The sequence below is a fragment of the Thamnophis sirtalis genome, unplaced genomic scaffold (genome assembly GCF_051295495.1).
Source record: "Thamnophis sirtalis isolate CommonGarterSnake01/CBP01778 unplaced genomic scaffold, rThaSir2_p1.2 scaffold_6, whole genome shotgun sequence".
Lineage (NCBI taxonomy): Eukaryota > Metazoa > Chordata > Lepidosauria > Squamata > Natricidae > Thamnophis > Thamnophis sirtalis.
In genome coordinates this window covers 134,877,010-134,897,528 of record NW_028261386.1, presented here as the reverse complement: position 1 = coordinate 134,897,528, position 20,519 = coordinate 134,877,010, and the positions used below count along the sequence as shown (strand labels likewise).

Genomic DNA, 20,519 nt, shown 5'->3' with positions numbered 1-20,519 from the left:
GCATACCAGGGGTTGTGACTTTATATATATAAGATTTTTTTACAACCCCTGGTAAGCCCCAATTATGGGAGGAAGCTAACTGCTTCCATCATCTGTCAATCGGCTCGTCACAAGAGTCCATCACGACAGAAACCCAATATTTTTACTGTTGCCTTTGTTATATTTGTGTTTTTTTATTTGTGCCTTTATTTATTTATCAGCACAAATAAAAAAACACAAATATATATATATATGTGTGTGTGTGTGTGTGTGTGTGTGTGTTTTATTTGTGCTGATAAATAAATACAAATATAACAAAGGCAACAGTAAAAAAAATATTGGGTCTCTGTCGTGATGGACTCTTGTGACGAGCCGATTGACAGATGATGGAAGCAGTTAGCTTCCTCCCATAATTGAGGCTTACCAGGGGTTGTGACACTATATATATATATATATATATATATATATATATATATATATATATATATATATATATATATATATATATATATATATATATATATATATATATATATATATATATATATATATTATATATATATATATATAACACACACACACACACACACACACACACACACACACACACACACACACTTAAAGTCACAACCCCTGGTATGCCCAAGTATGGGAGGAAGGTCACACTTCCACTCTCTGTCATTAGGCTCGTCACAAGAGTCCATCCAGACAGAAACCCAATATTTTTTACTGTTGCCTTTTTTTTGTTACATTTGTTATATTTATGCTGATAAATAAATAAATAAAGGGAGACTAGTATCGATTCCCAAAAAACTTGGGTATGGCTAGCTGATGAGAGCTAAATAGCTTGAAATAGATCTATACTAGTCTCCCTTTATTTATTTATCAGCATAATAGCAATAGCAATAGCAATAGCAGTAGACTTATATACCGCTTCATAGGCCTTTCAGGCCTCTCTAAGCGGTTTACAGAGAGTCAGCATATTGCCCCCAACAATCTGGGTCCTCATAAATATAACATACATATATATATATATATATATATATATATATATATATATATATATATATATATATATATATATATATATATATATATATATATATATATATATATATGCAGTGACTATTTAGAATACCTTGTTGAAAAACGAAGGAATAACATCTATGAAGGTATGATGTACAAGGACAATAATGAACATACTCGATAGTTGAATGGTGGAATTATACATAATTGAAAACAGTGATATGCAAATATAAATGGTGGTAAATCTCTTTCATATTGGGATCTGTGATTATATAAATGTATATTGTTATTAAACAGACAATCAAGAATGTAAGGGAATTAGGTTGATTGAAAAAATATATTAATTGTAATTGAATATACATTGCACAATGAAAGTGAGGTATTTAGTTATATTAGATGAAAAATCTGTGATTGTAAATGTAATTGAGAATATGGATGCAAAAACACTTGTAACCAAAAGACATGCTGTATGTAATGGATGAGATATTTTTATATTGATTTTTTATGTTTAAAAATAAAAAAAAAACAGATTGCAAAAAAAAAAGGAATGTTTGTTTTAGATACATTTATCCAATTTATGCCTGTTTTTTATACATATATGGTTTTTGCCATAATACACCTCATGTTGCCAATATTACCTGTCAGGCTTCTTGGCTAAGTGTAGAGCTGGATAATTAATGAAATCAATGACTTACCTTTGATGTCTTCAGTTTTGACTGATTTTACTGAGTGCCTCTGAAATAAATAAAAAATCAACGTCACCAAATGTCCACCTGGTGCTCAAAGACTAGAAAACTAATTCGACAATTTGACAAAGGAGCTTTTATGTGCTTTATCCTATCAGTGCAAAAGGCAAGATACAATGAATTGGAACGTTGTGCCCTTGAGAATACCTCAGACCACGTTTTTCTACTGTTCCCAAAGACATGGCCTCCAGCCCCTGGAGTTTCTCTTACTCTCCAAGAACAGGAAGACATCCTTAAAGTTGCCTCAGACATTCCAGCAAGAAACTTAGGTCAGTTCCTGGACCTGAAGCAATTTTAGTTAACTTTTGTCTTTAGTTCACTGAAGATGCTAGTCTCCTACATGTTTTGCTTTTTTTAAGGGCTTGAGCCTTGGCTTAGAATTGCCTCTGGTCCCAAGACTTGACTTTATTCGAGAGACCGAGATCAAATCCTGGACCTGGAGTAATTGGAGTTCTTTAGAATAGAATACTTTATTTGGACAAGGAGTTTAAGAAATTGAGCCTTTACTAAAATTACACCTAAAATTACTTGAAGTATAGCTAGTCCTACATGCTTTGCTTCTTTTTTCGCCTCACAATCAAGAGGTTCTGAGTTCAACCCTAGGTAGAGGCAGATGTAAGGTCTCCTGCTTCAGTAGAGGGTTGGACTAGATGACCAGCAAGGTCCCTTTCAACTCTGCTAATGTTAGAACTTGAACCTTTGCTAAAACTACCTCGAGTGCCAACAAGTTCATTTTATGCGGGGTTTTTTTAGAGTTTTTTAGAGTTTTATTTGGCATTTATAGGCCGCCCTTTTCCCTGAGGGGACTCAGGGCGGCTTACAACTCGTAGGAGGGAGTGCAAGAGAAAACATAAATGTGAATAAAACAAAACAAAACAGTAAAACACAACATTCATTCAACATTAGGGCGGGGGGGGGGTTAATTCCAGAGACTGAAACGATTTTGCCTTTTAAGTTGATTTTAACGCTTAATTCACCTGCGGTACTTTAGCCCTTTTTAATTGCGCCCGTCTAAAAAACTGCCTCAGCTTTGCTCGTCCGGAACTTTTACTCCTCCCCGCCCGCTCGAAGTTGCAATGGAAGCGGCGCGCGAGGCCTCGGCCGCCCACGTGAGGGGGTTGGGGGGGAGGGGGGAGGATTTATTTCACCGACCTACCGGCTGCCCTTTTTTTAAAAAAAGAAGAAGAAGAAATCCACGCGCAGCTTATCCTCCGTTCCCTCTCAGATCCCCGCCTTTTCCTTTTAATCTTCTGCAGGCTTTTGCAGCGGCTCCTTCCTCCCGATCCCCAATAAGCAATGCGGGAAAGGGGAGATGCGGAGAGGGAAGAGGGATGCAAAGTGGCGGCTCCATTTAACTCCTGCTTGCTGGGAATGGTTGGGGGGGGGGGGAGCTGCCCTCGCCGACGTCCTGAGTCACATATTCTGGGTCGCTCTGGGCTTTTTGCAGGAGGGGGGAAAGAGCCACGCGATTTGGAGGGGCCGGAGAGAGAAGCCGAGGGGGGCAGAACTCATTGAAAGCAAAGTGCCCGCCTCGACTCGCCCCTTTCTGGCTAGCAGCCCCGCGCTCCCTTTCCTCAGCCTTGCAAAGAGCCACCAACTCTTTCTCACCTCTCTTCTTCATCCACCCCTTTTTTACAGCGTTGCATTTATAACCAGGCGTGCATTAATTGGGGGGGGGGGATGCTGTTCAGCCTTTAATGCATTCCTTCCTGCAGGGGAGGGGAGGGCTGTGAGTTCTGCAGAATGGGGAGGCTGGAATCTGGGGAGGCGCTTGTGGGGAATCTGGGGGTAGGAAGCTGGTTTGATCCTGAGGTGATCGAGAGCTCTTCCTTACCCACCCACCCAAAATCACTTCCGAGAAATCTACGCGGTCCGCCAAGTATTTCAGCCAGCGCTGCATGGGACGGCTTCATCAAATCCATAATAAGAGAGGGGGAGATTAATATATATATATATATAGGGAAGAGCCATCTTAACCCTCCTCCGCTTACCTCTGAACTTTGCTGTCTCCTAGTCCTCTGGAATACATCCCCTCCCTCTTGGGAATCTGGACTACTGGTACTGCTCGACTTCCGACCACAATAGAACCCAAAATAAAGGAGAATATTTGCAGCTCAGGGTTGAAATGAGTTGTCTTTGGTGATCTCTGAACTTGATTGTTTTCTTGCAGACGTTTCGTAAGCAAACTAGGTAACATCATCAGTGCTACGGATCATCATCACCATCATCATTGATGATGTTACCTAGTTAGGGTAATGAACCTGGCTTCTCTATTGACTTTGCTTGTGACCCTGGCCGCAACCATCATAAATACGAACCGGCCGCCAAATGTCTGAATTTTGATCAAGTGATCCTGGGAGAAGCTGCAACGGTCGTAACTGTGAAAAACGGTCATGAAGTCCCTTTTCCCAGTCCCATAACTGTTGTAAGTCGAAGGCATTCCATCCCACGATCAAACGAAAGGACAGCAAATATTTGAATCTCGTTAGTAGGAATAGTAGGGAGAGATTGCCGGGAGAAATATCAACCACCACCTCAGATATGCAGATGATACTACTCTAATGGCAGAAAGTGTAGAGGAACTAAAGAGCCTCTTGATGCAGGTGGAGGAGAGTGAAAACATTGGCTTGAAACTCAACATTAAGAAAACTAAGATCATGGCATCCGGCCCTCTCAATTCCTGTCAAATAGATGGGGAAGAAATGGGGATTTCTTCATTTTGGTTGACGGGGCTGACAAGCCAAGTATCAATCCTGCTTGACTCCCCAGCCATACAATTAGAGGTATAGAGTACCCTTACTCCAGCTACACTCTTGCCCCAGGTGGATACTGGATTGCATCATGATTGCGTATAGGTGGTGGATTCTGTATATGCCAGTTGACTCCATCTTAGTGATCAGCCTCTCCCAAACGCTGACTGTGAATGGTTTACAGATGGTAGTAGCTTTATGGTGGAAGGTCTGAGAAAGGCAGGATATGCAGTGGAAAGTTATAGAAGCCGAATTACTACCAGTAAAGACTTCTGCTCAACTGGCTGAGCTGGTAGGTCTAACGAGAGCCTTACAGCTGGCTGTAGGACTAACAGTAAATATTTACACAGATAGCAAATGTGCCTTTGGAACCTTGCACACCCATGGAGCTTTATGGAAGGAAAGAGCATTATTGAATGCAAAGGGGTCAACTATTAAGTACGGTCCACAAATTTTGAATGTGGCAGCCAAAATAAATAACATACATGTCAAGGGGCATTCTAAGGAAGACACCCTTTACACGATAGGACTGCTAAGGAAGCTGGCCTATGACACTCAGAATGAACAGTTCACCTAATTCCGACGTCTCCATCCATACTCACTTCCCTGCCCTCTTATACAGCCGGGGGACAGGGCATGAGCCAAGTTTATCGGAGGCATGGAGGGGAATGATGGGTGGTTGAGGGTAGAGAACAAATTTATTCTGCCACATACACCTCTAAGGATTCTTTTATAACAAATACATGCTGGCACACATTGGGGGTCAAAAGCACTGGTAGATTTTATGACATGCTCTGTAGAAGGCAAGGGTCTCTATATAATCCAAAAGTAGACAGGCACCCACCCCTATGAGCCCAACTTAACGGCAACTACCCAGGGACAATTTGAGAAATAGACTTCACCGAATTACCTAGAAAGCAAGGTGTTAAGTATGTTTTGGGACTAGAATGTACCTTGACAGGATGGCCTGAGGCTTTTGCCTGCAGGACTAATAAAGATCATGAAGTAGTAAACGTCCTACTGGAAGAAATTATTTCTAGGTTTGGGCTGCCAAATAGTATATCATTTGATTGTGACCCATATTTCATAGCTAAGTTTGTGTGAACAGTTAAACATCACACACTCCAAGATGCTTGAAGTCCAGTGCGAAGTTTCCACAGTCTCTGTGTCAGTGTTCCAAATATCATGTATTGGCAAATTCTAAATTGAGGTCTTTTGCCAGTTCTGATATATTGTGGTCTGACCAAAAGCTCAGATCACAGAATGGAGTGTTTTTTCAGCTTTCCTGACTCACGACAACACCAATATGTGTTTCTTCTTCGAATGTGAACTCTGGGTCAAAACTAACGTTTTCTTCCTTCCCCTCCTCATCAGCCTGACTTCTTTTTCTTACCTGAATATACATTATTTTGAGAGACCGGATTCCTGACAACAAACAATACCTGCTGATGATAACTGTTGTTCTCTCATTTATACACTGCATTTCCTATGAAAGTGTAATGCTTAGGATTTGAAATAGCAAAACATAAAAAATAAATCATATCCAAACCAAGTCCAGAGTAATCTAAAGCTTACATGTTTTCATTGGGTTTAATTGTTCAAACAACATTATTTATAATTGTAGCCTATGGCATATTTTCAGTCTCTAGCTTATAGTCTAGCACATGCAAACATGGAATAGTCAAAGCTGTGAGCCAATATGTAGATGTTCTTTTCCTTAGACAGGAAATTTTACTAAAAGTAATCAGAAATTAGCTTTTGCCACCAATATTGTATAGAAAATCCAAGCTTTTCTTTATTAATAAATTTACTATTAAATTTCTTAGTGCTATAGGGCAGTGTTTTTCAACCTTTTTTGTGCAAAGGCACACTTTTTTCATGAAAAAAATCACGAGGCACACCACCATTAGAAAATGTTAAACAATTTTAACTCTGTGCCTATATTGACTATATATAAAGTAATTTTCCCATGGCACACCTTACACTATGTCACGGCACACTAGTGTGCCGCGGCACAGTGGTTGAAAAACACTGCTATAGGGTTTATTAGAAAGCTAGATTTTTTGTTTTAATATTTATGCTATTTAATTTAATTTATTTTATTACAAGTTTTATTAGAAAGCATTTCTTCAGAATGGCGTATTGCAAACTTTAATATTTTGCCAATAATCTGATGAAGTTTTCTCCGTGAATAAATGTCTGCATTATTTAATGTCCATATAAAGTATTTATAGTGAACATTTGTTCATACAAAAGGTATGATAAAACATTAACATGCCTAAGAAATAATTATATTTGAATAAATTATGATTTGCTAAAATATTGTTGCTATATTAATTTTTCAGCCAGAAAAATTAACAAAATTAACAATATATACTGGTTTTCAGTGATTTTAACCAACAAAATAAGTTGAAATAGTTTGTTATCTCATCATCAACATTGTTTCTGTGGTACACGGGTTGTGATGCATCATCATCCCCCCACCACCACCATTACCTTACCTAAAGGTAAAGTGCATAAGCCAAAGAGAAGTGTGTAATTATCAAGCTCAATAAAAATATATTGAAAGAACCAGGAAAGAGAAGCTTAAATTTTAAGACTGAAGCAGCAGTACTGCAAACATGTCTGTAATATTATTAATCCTAGTTCAGACAGTGAGAACAATTTCACAATGCATTCTCTTAACTTAAGCAAAATATTTGTTAACCCAAGAAGATGCATGCAGTTTTTTCCCCCTCTAGGTAGCAGAAAGTTTTCTATTATACACTGTCTCTAAAAATATTTTGTTCTGGTATCCAGAATTCTACCAAAGAAACCGCAATATAGATTTCAGTATAGCTTGGAGGTTGAAAACTTTGGGTTTCATCTTCACCAATGTTATCTTTGGGTATAGAAGAAGTTTAAATAATGCCTTCACTGTATTTGCTTTGCCACACTACCAATGCCGTCATGAGCAGGGTGATAAAAATCGGTACAACAATGAATGGACATAAAATGATGTTAGGGGGGTCTCCTACAGCTCTTCCTGAAACAGGGCAGGTTTTGAAGTAGTGCCTATGAATTGTTATGAAGAACTGATCCACTAGTTGGTTTGGCCAGTAACAATCCAGTTTCTCAGCTACCAGGATGGTGCAGTTGGTAAGCTCCTTGTAACAGCTGCAAAAGAAAGAGACAAGGAGACTTGTTAAAAAATGTCACTCAATCATTAAGGGCCATTACATAGAGGCAAAGCCTAAATTACAGCAGTTATTATTTTAAGGTCAAAATATCATAGGTATTTCTCTAAAGTAAAGAATAGGTAACAATTCTCACAAAGTGCCTTACAAGCAGTACAAACAATTGTATATTTCTAGAATCCTTCCCACCAGAAAACCTGGGGGGAGGACACTGACCCCGGGGGGGGGGGAGAGGAGATGGCAGCTCAACAGAGTAAGCTCCTAGGTCATGTGACTGGGTGGGCAAGGCCAACTCAACATCACTCACATCAAAGGGGCCTCGCCTGGCCCATCGCCAAAATTTTTAAGCAAAATGGAATTGCTTGAGAAACTCTGATTCCAAGTTACTTGGGTTTAAATCTGATTTAAACTAACCTAATCCACCTCCCTGAATCAGGTATCAAAGATCAACGAATTTTTCTTTAGTTGTACCAACTGTATCCCGTTACTATTAACTATACAAGTAGTCCTCAACTTACAACCACAATTAGGATCAGAACTTCTGTTGCTAAGAGAGGCAGTCATTAAATGAGTTGTACCCAATTTTATGGCCTATTTTGTCACAGCTGTTAAGCAAACTGCCATGGTTGTTAAGTGAATCCAGTTTCCTACACTAACTTTGCTTGTTGGAGGCCAGCTGAAGAGGCCTCAAATGGCAATCATTTGACCCCAGGACACTCAGGACCATCACAAATACATGCTGGTTGCTAAGTGCCTGAGTTCTGAGCACACAGCCTCAGGGATTCTGCCAGTGACGTGCAGTCAGGGGAGGCAGGGGAGGCAGAGCCTCACCACTGTCATCATGAAAAGGAAAAAAATATATATAAAAGGAAAAAGGCTGGGGTAGTTGATGCCAGAGTCACCGTGTGGATGACTCTGCTTAGTGCTTAACTGTTTAAAAAAGCCTCTAAAAAAACGCCCTCTACAGGGTGAGCCAGTTATTTATTAGGAACAGCATGTCGGCAGTTCCTCGAGTGAGGTCAATTCTGTGGCACGTAGTTTATGGGTGAACTTTTACCCTGTTTCCCCCCTCCTCTTAGTCTGTGTCATAAATCACATTCTCCAATGAGGCACTCTTGTGGGCTCTAGAAGTCCACACCTCACAAGCTGGCTTTGGAAATCTAAGATCCTACCCTGGAATAAGGTATGATTGGAATGTCCTCCCCCCCTCTGGTACCTATTGCAACTCAAGAGCAGACTAGAAATACTTTTGTGAGTTGACACAAAAGTTTGTAGAACTAAAAAAAAATCAATCAATTCCAACTTATCGCAAAAAAAAAATCTCACAAAGTTGGAATTTATTGATTGAACCTTTTTTTTTAGTTCCACAAACTTTCCCTGCACGCGACGGTGATAGAATAAAGGGATAGAGCTAGAAATCAGGTTGGCAAAGAAATGCTTGGTGGAAACAAGGGCATCTGGGCAATGGTGGATGGGGCAAGCTGCACGGCACGGGGCTGCGCTGCAATGGACAAACAGGAAACGGAACGGCCAGTACGAGGGAAGTAGAAGAAAATTGCTGCCTAAAAGTCCATTGCTAGTTAGCGGCTTCAATAGCAGGCAGGTCAGGCCAATGATCTGCCTGCATTGCTCCAGTGTGCCTTGGTTTGGTTTGGTTTGGTTCTATTGGACTTATATGCTGCCCTTCTCCCAAAGGACTCAGGGTGGCGTACAACATAAAAACACTTAAGACAAAAGTTAAAAAAGATTAAATAGGAAATCCAATAACCTTCAATTGACAATTTAAATCAAAAGTCCTGGAAGGGCTTTTGGAGGAAATGATTCCATAGATTTCCCGCTTCTCACCTTTCTTCGCACCTTTCAAATTATGCCTCACATTCCCATTTCTTGACACTTCAGTGAAGGGGGGGCGAGAGATCCGAGTTCAGGTTGTAGCTACTTCTCTCCCTGGCCAAGTGTCTTTCCAAAGGTTCCCTCCTCACAACACACACTTTCTATTTCCTTTTCCATTTTGTACCCCTCAGTTTGTTGACACTTCAATAGTCTTTTTCCTTCTCCTACGTCTTCTCCAAAACTCCCTTTTGGCTGGTTCTGAGAAAGTTTGATGAGCTATTGAACCCTTTGGCTTGAATGAAATCTCCCTCCCAATGGAGGAATAGGGAAGACTTGGGTCATTTTTCTCTTCTCCCTTCTCCCCACCCATCCCCCCTCCCTCATAGACTTCGTGATAATTCTTCTCTGGGATTCTGGGCATCTGGGGAAGGATCACTTTCTCAATGGAGCAAATCGGTGGAAAACGAGGTGGAGTTGTAGATGGGAAGAAACGGTAGGTCAGCAGCTGGCAATGTTTCTTCAGGATGGGGTGAAAAGGATTCTTCTCTGCCCTGTCTGGCCCCAATTACTTACCTTGACTACATCTGGCCTGCCTTGAATCTGGCTCGCTACACTGACTCGCACCCAGCGTATGTTTTTCTCTGCCTAGGCCAACATTTAAATTCCTGCAAGCAAGCAATCTCTTCTGCTCTTAAAAGAGATCAGCCCACTTTCACCCTTAGATAGTTCGGGAGGGCAATAGGAAGCAAGAATGGGAAACTCAAAATAGCAGATCTTCCTGGTTCTCCCCTTCCCCCTTTAGCTAGTAGGACACCAATTCCCTTGCTCCCCCGACAGGAATCTGATTTTTTCAGATGATCTAAATCAATTGGGGCTTTCCATCTCATTGAATTAATTATTAGGGTTGCACCAAGAGTTTTCTCTCTGCTTTTTCAAGTAAAGATCTATGTTCCCCACTCGGAAGGAAGGAAGGACGCCATAAAACTTTGTTTTTAGCAGCATTTGAAGAAGTTTGCAAGAGAAATCCAAAGGATCTCTGTAAATCCTTGAACATTTTATGTTTTTCCTCTGGTCAGTTGAAACAGTAAGGAAAAAGAATTAAGGCAGAAGTATGTTTTTTTGTAAACACAAGTTTGATGGATATGTAAAAATTCCAGTTCCTTCTTTTTCCTCTTCCCTTCAACTCCCTTTCTAAAATACTGTTTTAAGCTGTTGGTTTCCCTCCCACTCAAATTACTAGTTTTGTGAATTTGAAATAAGGGTTAGGTAAGCACTTTTTAATGTGACTTGTTGTAACTTTCAAAGTACAGAGAAAAGTTACTTTTCCAGATAGTGGTCTGATTTTTAATTTTTAAATGCAATGACATTTTAAATATAGTACAAATAAATGGTAATCTTTATCCCAAGAAAAAAAAACTGAAGAGAAATAAGACTGCAGCCTCAAGCATGTAATGCTTATTACCTCTGCCGCCCCCAATTCTCTTGATATTCAGGCCACCTCGCAGCCCCCTAACATTCAGGTCCTAACCCTAACCTTCCAATATAATCTTTTAGTATATTGTTTTGGATAAAAATTACAAGAAAGTGTATTCAGGCTAGATATCTGGTGGAAATTCTTGACTGCCACATTAAGAGGTGAATCCCCCTTCACTAAGATTTATACAGTCATCTCTCAGATGTGGTATTGAGCAAGGGGTTGGACTAAATGATAACTTCATTCTATTACATTAATAGTCATTCTATTATGATCCAATTTTTCTTTTATACCTATGATAAAAGAAAAAGTAAAAATATAAAAGAAATAAGTAAAAAAATACTTTTGATTATTTGATACTTACTCCAAAGTCTTATCCCAATCGCACCACAGCGTCTTCCTGAGAGTTTCCATGTCAGATTTAAATTTGCTGAGACAAAAGTCCTCAATTAATTCTCCATAAGATTCATGGCATGCAGAGACCATAATAAAATGATGGGCTAAAATAGAAAGAGGAAAGTGGAAAAGATTTTTAAAACATGGTCAGGTTAGAATAAAATTGCTTGATTCATGTCAGTATAAAAATTACCAGTGGAAGAATAATCCCAAATAGATCTTTCTGCCATTAAACATTGTTGTTTATTCTTGAGTAAATAATCATTTCAGAGAAAAGAAACATTACAGGTAGACCTCTACAGCCATCAAGCAGTTTTAATAAATGTAAGTTATAATGTAGCAATTGAACACACCACAATTTTTCCAAATTTTTTCCAAATCTGACTGTGTGGAAATATAGTAGTTATAGTAGTGGTGATGTTTTCATTTGCTGAAGAATGTAATAAATCAGTAAACAAATAATTTTGTTCAAAAATCTACACAAGGAACATAAAGGGCATGTTTGGAAAGGCAAGAAACAGCTGCCAGCTTTCCAGCTAGGAAATCCAAAAGGAGAACTGCTGGGACATTGTGCTTCCCAAAAGTAAAGCTCTATTAAATGCACTACATTGGCACAGAAGAAGCTAAACCAGCTCTGGGGTTACTGCACAAATGCCCACATGGTTAAATTTGCCTCTTCTACAAGGTAAGAGTTGAGGCGCTTCAGGTCCAGAATTGCCCTCCATCCCCCCGAGCTCTTCGGGACAACAAAAAGGTTGGAGTATAGACCCAACCAGTAGTCTTCCGGTGGGACTGTTCCACCGCCTGAATGTCCAACAGGTGTTGGATGGCTAGACTCATTAAGCGGCATCTTTCCAGGTCCCTGGATGGAGGAAAGATCATGAAGAGCATCGGGGGAAGGGAGAGAAACTCCAGACGGAGGCCGTCCCTGATGATGGACATGACCCAAACATTTGACATTCTCTGGTCCTACTGATCCGCGAAGGACGCTAGGCGGCTGCCAATGGGTTGACTCGGGTTGGAGTCATTTCCCTCTGAGGAAGGGATGGCCACACACCCCACCCCACGAAAGGGCCACTTGGACTGACTTGGTACCTCCCCCTGTCGTGATCCAAGGGGTGATGACCCTGCCTGTTGGACCTGTAGGGGGCATACCGTTGTTGCCGATAACCCGGGTCAGGAGGCCAGTAAGAAGGTGGTAAGAAGTCGGATGGGAGTGTTAGAAGGTAGGACCTTCTTCTTGTCCTTGTTCTCCGTGAAAATTGGGTCAAGCGATCTCCCCGAAGAGATTCGGGCTGGTGTAAGGGGCTGCTGCCAAATTCCATTTGGACTTCTTGTCCATTTGTCAGTTGCGAAGCCACAAAAGACGGCGAGACATTACCGAGGTGGACAACGCCCGGGAAGCAAATTTGATAGAATCTAGAGTGACATTCACTGAGAACTGCATGGCCAAAATAATTTTAGTGGGGCCTTGGTGAAGACGCTCATTGTGGATCAGGAGGCGATCCTGTACTGGAGCAGCCACATAACTGTGGTGCAATTAAAATAAGATGCGGCAGTGGCCGATTTAATAGCCCAAGAGGAAGTGGTAACATTTTTACGAAAGGTAAGCTCTGCCCGCTTGTCCTCGGGCTTTAATTTATCCTCCACATCTCCTGAGACCACGGTAGAAGTGTTAGCGAGAAGAGCAATGGGGGCGTCCACCGTTGGCAATTGGAGGGGCTGGGAGAAAGCCTGTTCCATATTGTAGAAGCAGTGGTCATTTCTCCCAGGATTGGGCAAGGTGGAAGGTCAAGCCCACTGGTTTTTAACCACTTCCAGCAAAAGTGGAGGGGCTGAGACCTCCTCCTTATCCATATTGGGATTTATAAACATAGCCAGGTTGGGATCCCTATGTTGGGACACAGGTGGAGCCCCAGTACCAACCTGAGTAGTCTTATGCAGGAGAGATTTGAATGCCGGGGGTGCAAAAAGAGACTGGGGAAGGCTGGGGGATCAGGAGGGACGTGTCCTCATCCTCTGAAAACCCCAGGTCTGGATGGGTCCCCTCCCCTAGTACTTGCTAACCACAGATGGAGAAGGGGCCCTAGGTGGACCTTGACCACAGGAAGAGGATGGAGATCTAGGGTGCCTGGAGTCAGAATGAGGCCTTGCCATCCCTTGCAAAGTGCGTTCCCATTGGGCTAGGCCTGAGGTAATGCCCCCTTGGTGACTGCAGAAGAAATGAGTCTCCTGATACTTTCAGGCAGTAGCACAAGATCTTCCAGGTCCTCCTCTGAGGGCCCCGGAGGTGCAGGGCCCTGGGGAGCTAGGTGTGATGGCGGAAGGTAATCTCTAGACCCCCCCCCTTTCCAATGGATCCCTACCCCTCTCTATACAATCTTGGAGAGATGGGGGGAGGAGAGGCCACTTGTTTGTGAGGCCTAGCAGGGGAGGCAGGAGGTGGAAGGGCTGAAGCCTTGGGGGGGGAGCGGGGGAGGCAATGGAATGAGAACTGGGCCTCACTGGGGACTTGGATCTGCAAGGAGATTCGGACCTAGTAGCCTGAGCTTTCTTTTCTGCTCTGGCCACTCGCTTTTCCAAGGCCTTCTGTCTCTCAGCTCATCCCTCACAGTGGCTCTAGAAGGATGCTGCCAGTCTAGTCTTCCAGGCCTCTCTTAGCTTTTATTTTAAGTTGACTTAAACAGAAGTTCTTTTATCCTCTTCAAAGGGGAAAGGGTTTCCCCCCCCCTTCTCTCTTTCTTTCTTTCTTTCTTTCTTTCTTTCTTTCTCTTTCTCTCTCTTTCTCTTTCTTTCCTTCCTTCCTTCCTTCCTTCCTTCCTTCGACAAAATAGTTCTCAGAGGCACCTGTGAAAACAGTTTGTGCCTTTGGTTTTTTATCAGTTTCTGTAAACAAGTTGCAAACCCTTCAGCTGCAAAGTTAGTGAAGTCAAATAAAGAAAGAGATACGTTGTTTCAAAAAAAAACCTCTGACTGGCAGTTAATTTTCACCTTCTGTAGGAAACAAAGTTCTTTAGATTGCTTTTAGTGTGATTTAATAACAAGTAGTAGGAAGAATTGTTAAAATAAAAAGGAAGGTTTTAGTCCAGAAATGAAAAAATAAAGCAACAAGTAGCAGAAGAAAAAAAAAATCAATCCGTTCACTTTAAAAGGAGAAATGGAGAATGTGACACGCATTTCAATCCACAAAAAATAGTTACAATGACGAAGGAAAAAAAACTTTCCACAGCAATCCCATTAGGATTATTTTCGCCGCTCAGTTCTTTGGTTTAAGGATCAATTTGGCTTTAAGGAAACATTTATTTGGGCAGACTTTAGCAAAATAGAAAAAATACCTCACCAGATGGACTCACTTTCTCTTTTCACTTCCTTCCTTCCGGAGCGTCGGGAATTGAATTAGAATTATAACCAATACCTCCAGGAGCCAAAGCTAGTACTTGGACCAGAGACTGAGAGGAAACTGGCAGCCAATAGGGAAGGATACTTTAAGAAAATTCCCTCAGTCTCTGGACCAATCAGGATGTGACTAAACCCAGCTGTAGCCCCTCCCGCCATATCTACAGGAAAATAAAGCAGACTGTTTGCTGTGAGTAGCGCATAAGACGCAATACAACAAAGCTGATAATCTATACTATTCTTTATTCATTTTATGCATTTGATCACAAGGCAAGGAATGTTTCCCCTTTTGCATTTGAGCATCCAAGAAGGGACAGGAAAGACAAAGGAATGTTATGTTGTTTGTTGTTTGTATTCTTTGTCATGGATTGCACCAGTGAGGCTAAAACCAATTTCATTGTATACACGATGTATTCAGACAATAAAGGCTGTACTATAAAAAGAACATGTCAGGTTTGCAAAGCTGCAGATGAACAAATCAAGACTTCTGGAACACTGTCTTTGGACAGATGAAACCAAACTGGAGATGTTTGGCCATAATGCACAGTGCTACGTTTGGCAAAAATCAAACACAGCATATCAGCAGAAACATCTCACATCAACCATCAAACACAATGATGGGAGGTGTGATGATTTGGGCTTGTTTTGCAGCCGCAGGACCTGGGCATCTTGCAGTCATTGAGTCAATCATGAACTCCTCTATATATCAAAGTATTCTAGAGACAAATGTGAGCCCACCTGCCCAACAGCTAAAGCTTAAACAACATTGGATCATGCATTGCAACAGGACACACTAGGCAGCTCTGCCACAGAATGGATGAAAAGGAAAAGAATCAAGCAGTTGCAAAGTCAAAGTCCAGAAATCATCCCGGCTGAATACTGTGCTGTGATGGGACCTTAAGAAAACTGGGCGTAAACACCCACCAACCTCCATGAACCAAAGGAACCTTGTGAAGAAGAAGAGGGGGGGGGGGGCAAAGGTCTCCACAATGATGTGAGAGTCTGATGAAGTCATACAGATAATGATGACTTCATGTTAATGCTGCTAAACTGATTTTACAAGCTATTTAATTGTAAAGTATACTTGGTTTTTCATATATGGCTTTATCTTTTATACATGAGTTTTTATTTCTTGATTTGGGTACTTTTGATTTTCTTAATTAGAAGATTATGATTTTATGAATGTTTGCTTATTTTTCCTGCCAACATAGGATCCTTTTTAGGCTCCAAAGTCCATTCTGGGATCTAATATTAAACGCCAGGAAGACATTAATACTATGAAATACTTCCACTAGGAAATAGTATCTGTCCTATATAGACAAAGCCATAAAGAAAAACGGAAGACTGTAATAACTTTGGCATCTATTGAGACATAACTCCACCAAGCACTGTCCTTCCAGGAATTTTTTTGAGGAAAACTTTCTCCTTCCGAGGGCAAAAGGAGGTTCATAAGGAGCAGCTATTCTTGACATGATATTTTGTTTTTCAGTTGAATTGTACAACTGATATCTTATATATAACTGATATCTTATATTAAAGGTGAAAAGAATTCTGAAGTGATTTATCTTGGTTAGATTTTTTTGTCAAAAATCTGACATTTTAACACAGAAGTGTAAACTTTCTTTACCCATTGTAACTTTTTCATTCCCACTTGTCCGACCAGCGGTCAAACGCATGGAGGTGCACTCCATTTACATGAGTGGCAGGTGCGCATGCACAAATGCAGCTGCACACACCCAAGCGCACTTGCTGGCCACTTGTGAGAAACCGTCCCCCCCCCCTGCCCCCATCTGCAAAGGCAGAAGGTTTGGGGAACTCTGCCTTAAGGCACCAGTGTAGCAATCGGGAGATTGTGAATTCAAGTCCTGTCTTAGGCACAAAAACCATCTGGGTGACCAGGGCCAGTCATTCTAATTCTCCCTCAAATCTAAGAAGCAGGGAAGGGCAAATCACTTCCAAAATCTTGCCAGGAAAACTGCAGGCAGTCCAGGCAATCACCAGAAGTCAGCACTGAGTTGAAGGCAAAAAAAAACCTCCCAAACTCCTGGAGATAGCAACCTTGTTCTTATCCTCAGAAGAAGAAGAAGGGGAAAAAAAGGGGGGGGGGACTGAAGGATTTAAGAAATTACAACTTCAGTCTAACTTAAGGAAAAGTTGTCCCACTGTGATGGATTATTCCCTGCAAAGAGGAACTGCCTTCCTTGTGCCTCAGATCCATTTGCTCATTTTGCTTATGTAGCCCAAAGCTTAGCTAATCAGAAGGAAAGGGAAATTGAGAGAGGGAGGGAAGGAGGAAGGGAGAGGGAGAGAGAGGCGGAGAGAGCCAGAGACCACGCATACAAGCAAAGGGCTCTATCAGCTGCTTCTGTCAGCAGAGGGAGGGTGTCCACGGGAGAGGGAGAACATTATTTATTAAACGTATCCAATCTTAATAATAACAACAGAATAACAGAGTTGGAAGGTACCTTGTAGATCATCTAGTCCACCCCCTCCCAAACAGGAGATCCTACACCGTTTCTGAGAGATGGAAATACAGTCTCTTCTTGAAAACGTTTAGTGATGAAACTCCTACAACTTCTGGAGGCAAGCTGTTCCACTGGTTGATTGTTCTTACTGTCAGAAAATTTCTTATTTCTAGGTTTAATTTCTCCTTGATCAATTTCCAGGTGGATAAAAATCGATGATTTTTTTTAAAAATGGAAAAAGATATATTTTTTAAATTTAAATTGGATTTTTTAAATTTAAAAATGATGTTTTATTTTTATCGAATTTATTTTAATAGGATGCTTTTGGAGAAAAAAATCTATCTAAAGATAGTTTTCTATTTAACATACATTAATAATTTTGTTTATTCAGCATGAAATGGAGCTTAGTTATGTAGCATGAGGCTGTATATTCTGCAATATTTACATTTTTGGTAAACTCATTCAATTAATCTAAGCTCTGCAAGGTGAGATAACATGCACTGCATTGATGCATTCACGCAATTTCACAGTAACCATGAGATAAATCCTAAAACAAAGCTCAGGAATATTCCTTGGTTTGCAAATCTACGTACACTACAAACTATATAATTGCAGAGAAATGCATCTGTACCACCGGGCTCTACAGCGTGAAGAGGAAGGAAAAGTAGTAAAGTGAAACCCATGCAGCTTATAAATATAATATTAAAGAGCACCTGTCATTTCAGATCCATCACGGAAGCGCGTTAGAGGACATCCACTCACCTGCTGCCTGCCACATCTGTCACCTTGTTGTGTCACTGTCACATCACCAATTGTCCCATTAAAGTGAATGGGACTGTTGGTGAATCAACAGCAGGTCAGAGAAGGAGCCACTGCGGGACAGAGATGACAGTTGCTCTTTAAAAATTATGATTTAAATCAAGTTGATTTAAATCAAATTCACCCCGTCAATTTCCATCCATTATTCCTTATCTGGCCTTCAGGTGCTTTGGAAAATAGCTTGACCCCCCTCCTCTCTGTGGCAGCCCCTCAAATATTGAAACACTGCTATCGTGTCTCCCCTAGTCCTTCTCTTCACTCGACTAGCCAGGCCCATTTCCTGTAACTGTTCTTCATATGTTTTAGTCTCCAGGCCCCTCTAATCATCTTTGTTGCTCTTCTCTGCACTCTTTCTAGAGCACGTGTCAAGTTCGCCATATCATGTGATGTATCCTAATGTTTTTCCCTTTGCAGAGCTGGGGGAGGGCATGGCCTGTGCTTGATGCATCCAGCCTGGGTGGCCAGTTTGACACCCCTGTTCTAGTGTCTCAACATCTTTTTTATAGTTTGTTGACCAAAACTGGATGTCGCATTCTAGGTGGGGTCTTACTAAGACTTTGTAGAGTGCTATTAGTACCTCACTTGATTTTGCCATTTCTTTCTTTGAAATTCAATCTCATAGCTGGATCATATCTATTTCCATCCTATCCTGATTTAGAATATGACAGATCTTAATTCTATCAACTTGGAGGCTAAGACAGTGCATGGTGTTTTCCAAATGATTAGCAAAGATGACAATGCATCACATAAACTGACTTGCAAAACATAGGTTGATAAAACAGAAGAAGAATACAAACTCACAAATAATTTGTGCAAATTATATTTGTAAATGCAAAAGGCACCGTACAATTCCACTGCAGCTGAAAGTTGATATTGCTAGAAAATTAAGTTTGTCTGTTGATTCAAAGGAAAAGTTGTTTTGTGAGAATCTGGTCAATTGTTTTGTATTGCCATTAATCATCATCACCAGTTACCATCCCAACTACCATCATCAAAAGGCAGATTGACAGTATATGGACACATATATGTATATACACACACACAAACACGTACTAAATTTCCTCATTCAAATTTTAGCCTATATGGTCTCAACGTCTGGATGGCTCCGGTGGCGTCTGGCCTGCCCACCGCTCTGCTCTCGCCTCCAAATAGCCACATTCTGAACTAGCCCGAAGCAGCACTCACCGAGGCCGAGCCACAGGCAGCGTTTCAGGAGGGGGAACATTCCCAAAGCCATGGCTCCAGCGGAGGAATGAAGCCTGTCGACGCCAAGGGACTTTATTTCAAGCAACGGGGATCTTTGACGAACAAACCATTCCAAAGAAAGACGCTGATGCTGCTGCAGACGTCAAGGGGGGGGACCGAACGCAACCAACTCAACCTCCACTGAAAAGCCTCCGCTGAGAGAGTCTGGGAGATACGAGCTGTAGCAGACGAGCCCACCAGCCGCCCCCTCCGCTCTTCTTCTTCTTCGAGGAAGGATCGTCAGCTGTCGCAAAAGGCACGTGGGGAGGGGAGCCGTCCTGATTGGATCCTTTCGGGGAGGGCAGAGGAAGAACGAAGGAAGGATTTTCCCTTTCTCTTCTTCCTCCCTCCAGGGACCTGCTGGGCGGCGGCGTGGGGGGGGTGGGGGGGAGCGCCGTGCTGTTGCTACGAGGGTCGCGTGTACCAGACTCCTCCGTAAATAACACGCGCAACAGGGATATTTAAAAGCAACTCATTTGCGCGGGCGGAACCGTTTTTGGCCCCGTGGGTTCTATTTCTGACACTGCCTGAAAATGGATCAACCAAGGATCGCGACTTCCTGGTTTTATAGTTAACTCATAAGATCAAAGTTGAAGAGTCGACATGAGTCGAAAGCAAAAGACAATAAATTCTGATCTTATCCAGCCGCCACTTGTTGCAGGATCTCCTTCGCGGATAGTAGGACGGCGAGGAGCGGGAAAGCCACCTTAAACTCTGATACTCCCCCGCACACCCCCATCTCTCCAGGCGATGCAGAAAAGAGCAGTTTCCCCCCCTTTTTTTCCTGAAGGCAAATATGGTTTTTAAACTACGCTTGGTAATGCCCTTTCCTAAAATAGGCAACATTGTGCAGTTAAAAAAAGCATCCTACCCATTCAGACAAAATTTTATAGCTTTAAAAACACTTTCTCCAACAAGATTTCTAAGTGTTCTGATTCATTCTAGAAGCATATCCACTCGAGCATCGCTGATAGGTGCACTTAAAATAAGGTGACCAGATTTTCAGATTGGTAAAGAGGGACACCGTTGGAGGGGGGGGGGGCGCGGCGGCCGCTTGATTAAAAATTTTATATTTTGTCAAAAGGTCACACAAGGCGATTATATGACCCCAGGACACTGAAAGCATCATAAATATGAATCTGTTGCCAAACATCAAAATTTTGATCACGTGACCACGAGGATGCTTCAATGGTCGCTAAGTGTGAAAAACGGTC

General features: G+C 41.6%; 1 protein-coding gene across 1 annotated transcript; it reads right to left on the bottom strand.

Moving 5' to 3' along the window:
* Positions 1–6,054: 6,054 nt before the first annotated feature.
* LOC148045234 (receptor activity-modifying protein 1-like) lies at positions 6,055–19,547 on the bottom strand. Its single transcript, XM_087719005.1, has 3 exons — positions 19,246–19,547; positions 11,349–11,484; positions 6,055–7,657 (listed from the first exon to the last, which is right to left on the bottom strand). Exons 1-3 carry the CDS (start codon positions 19,295–19,297, stop codon positions 7,402–7,404), a joined length of 444 nt encoding a protein of 147 aa, XP_087575131.1. The 5' UTR covers positions 19,298–19,547; the 3' UTR covers positions 6,055–7,401.
* Positions 19,548–20,519: the final 972 nt, after the last annotated feature.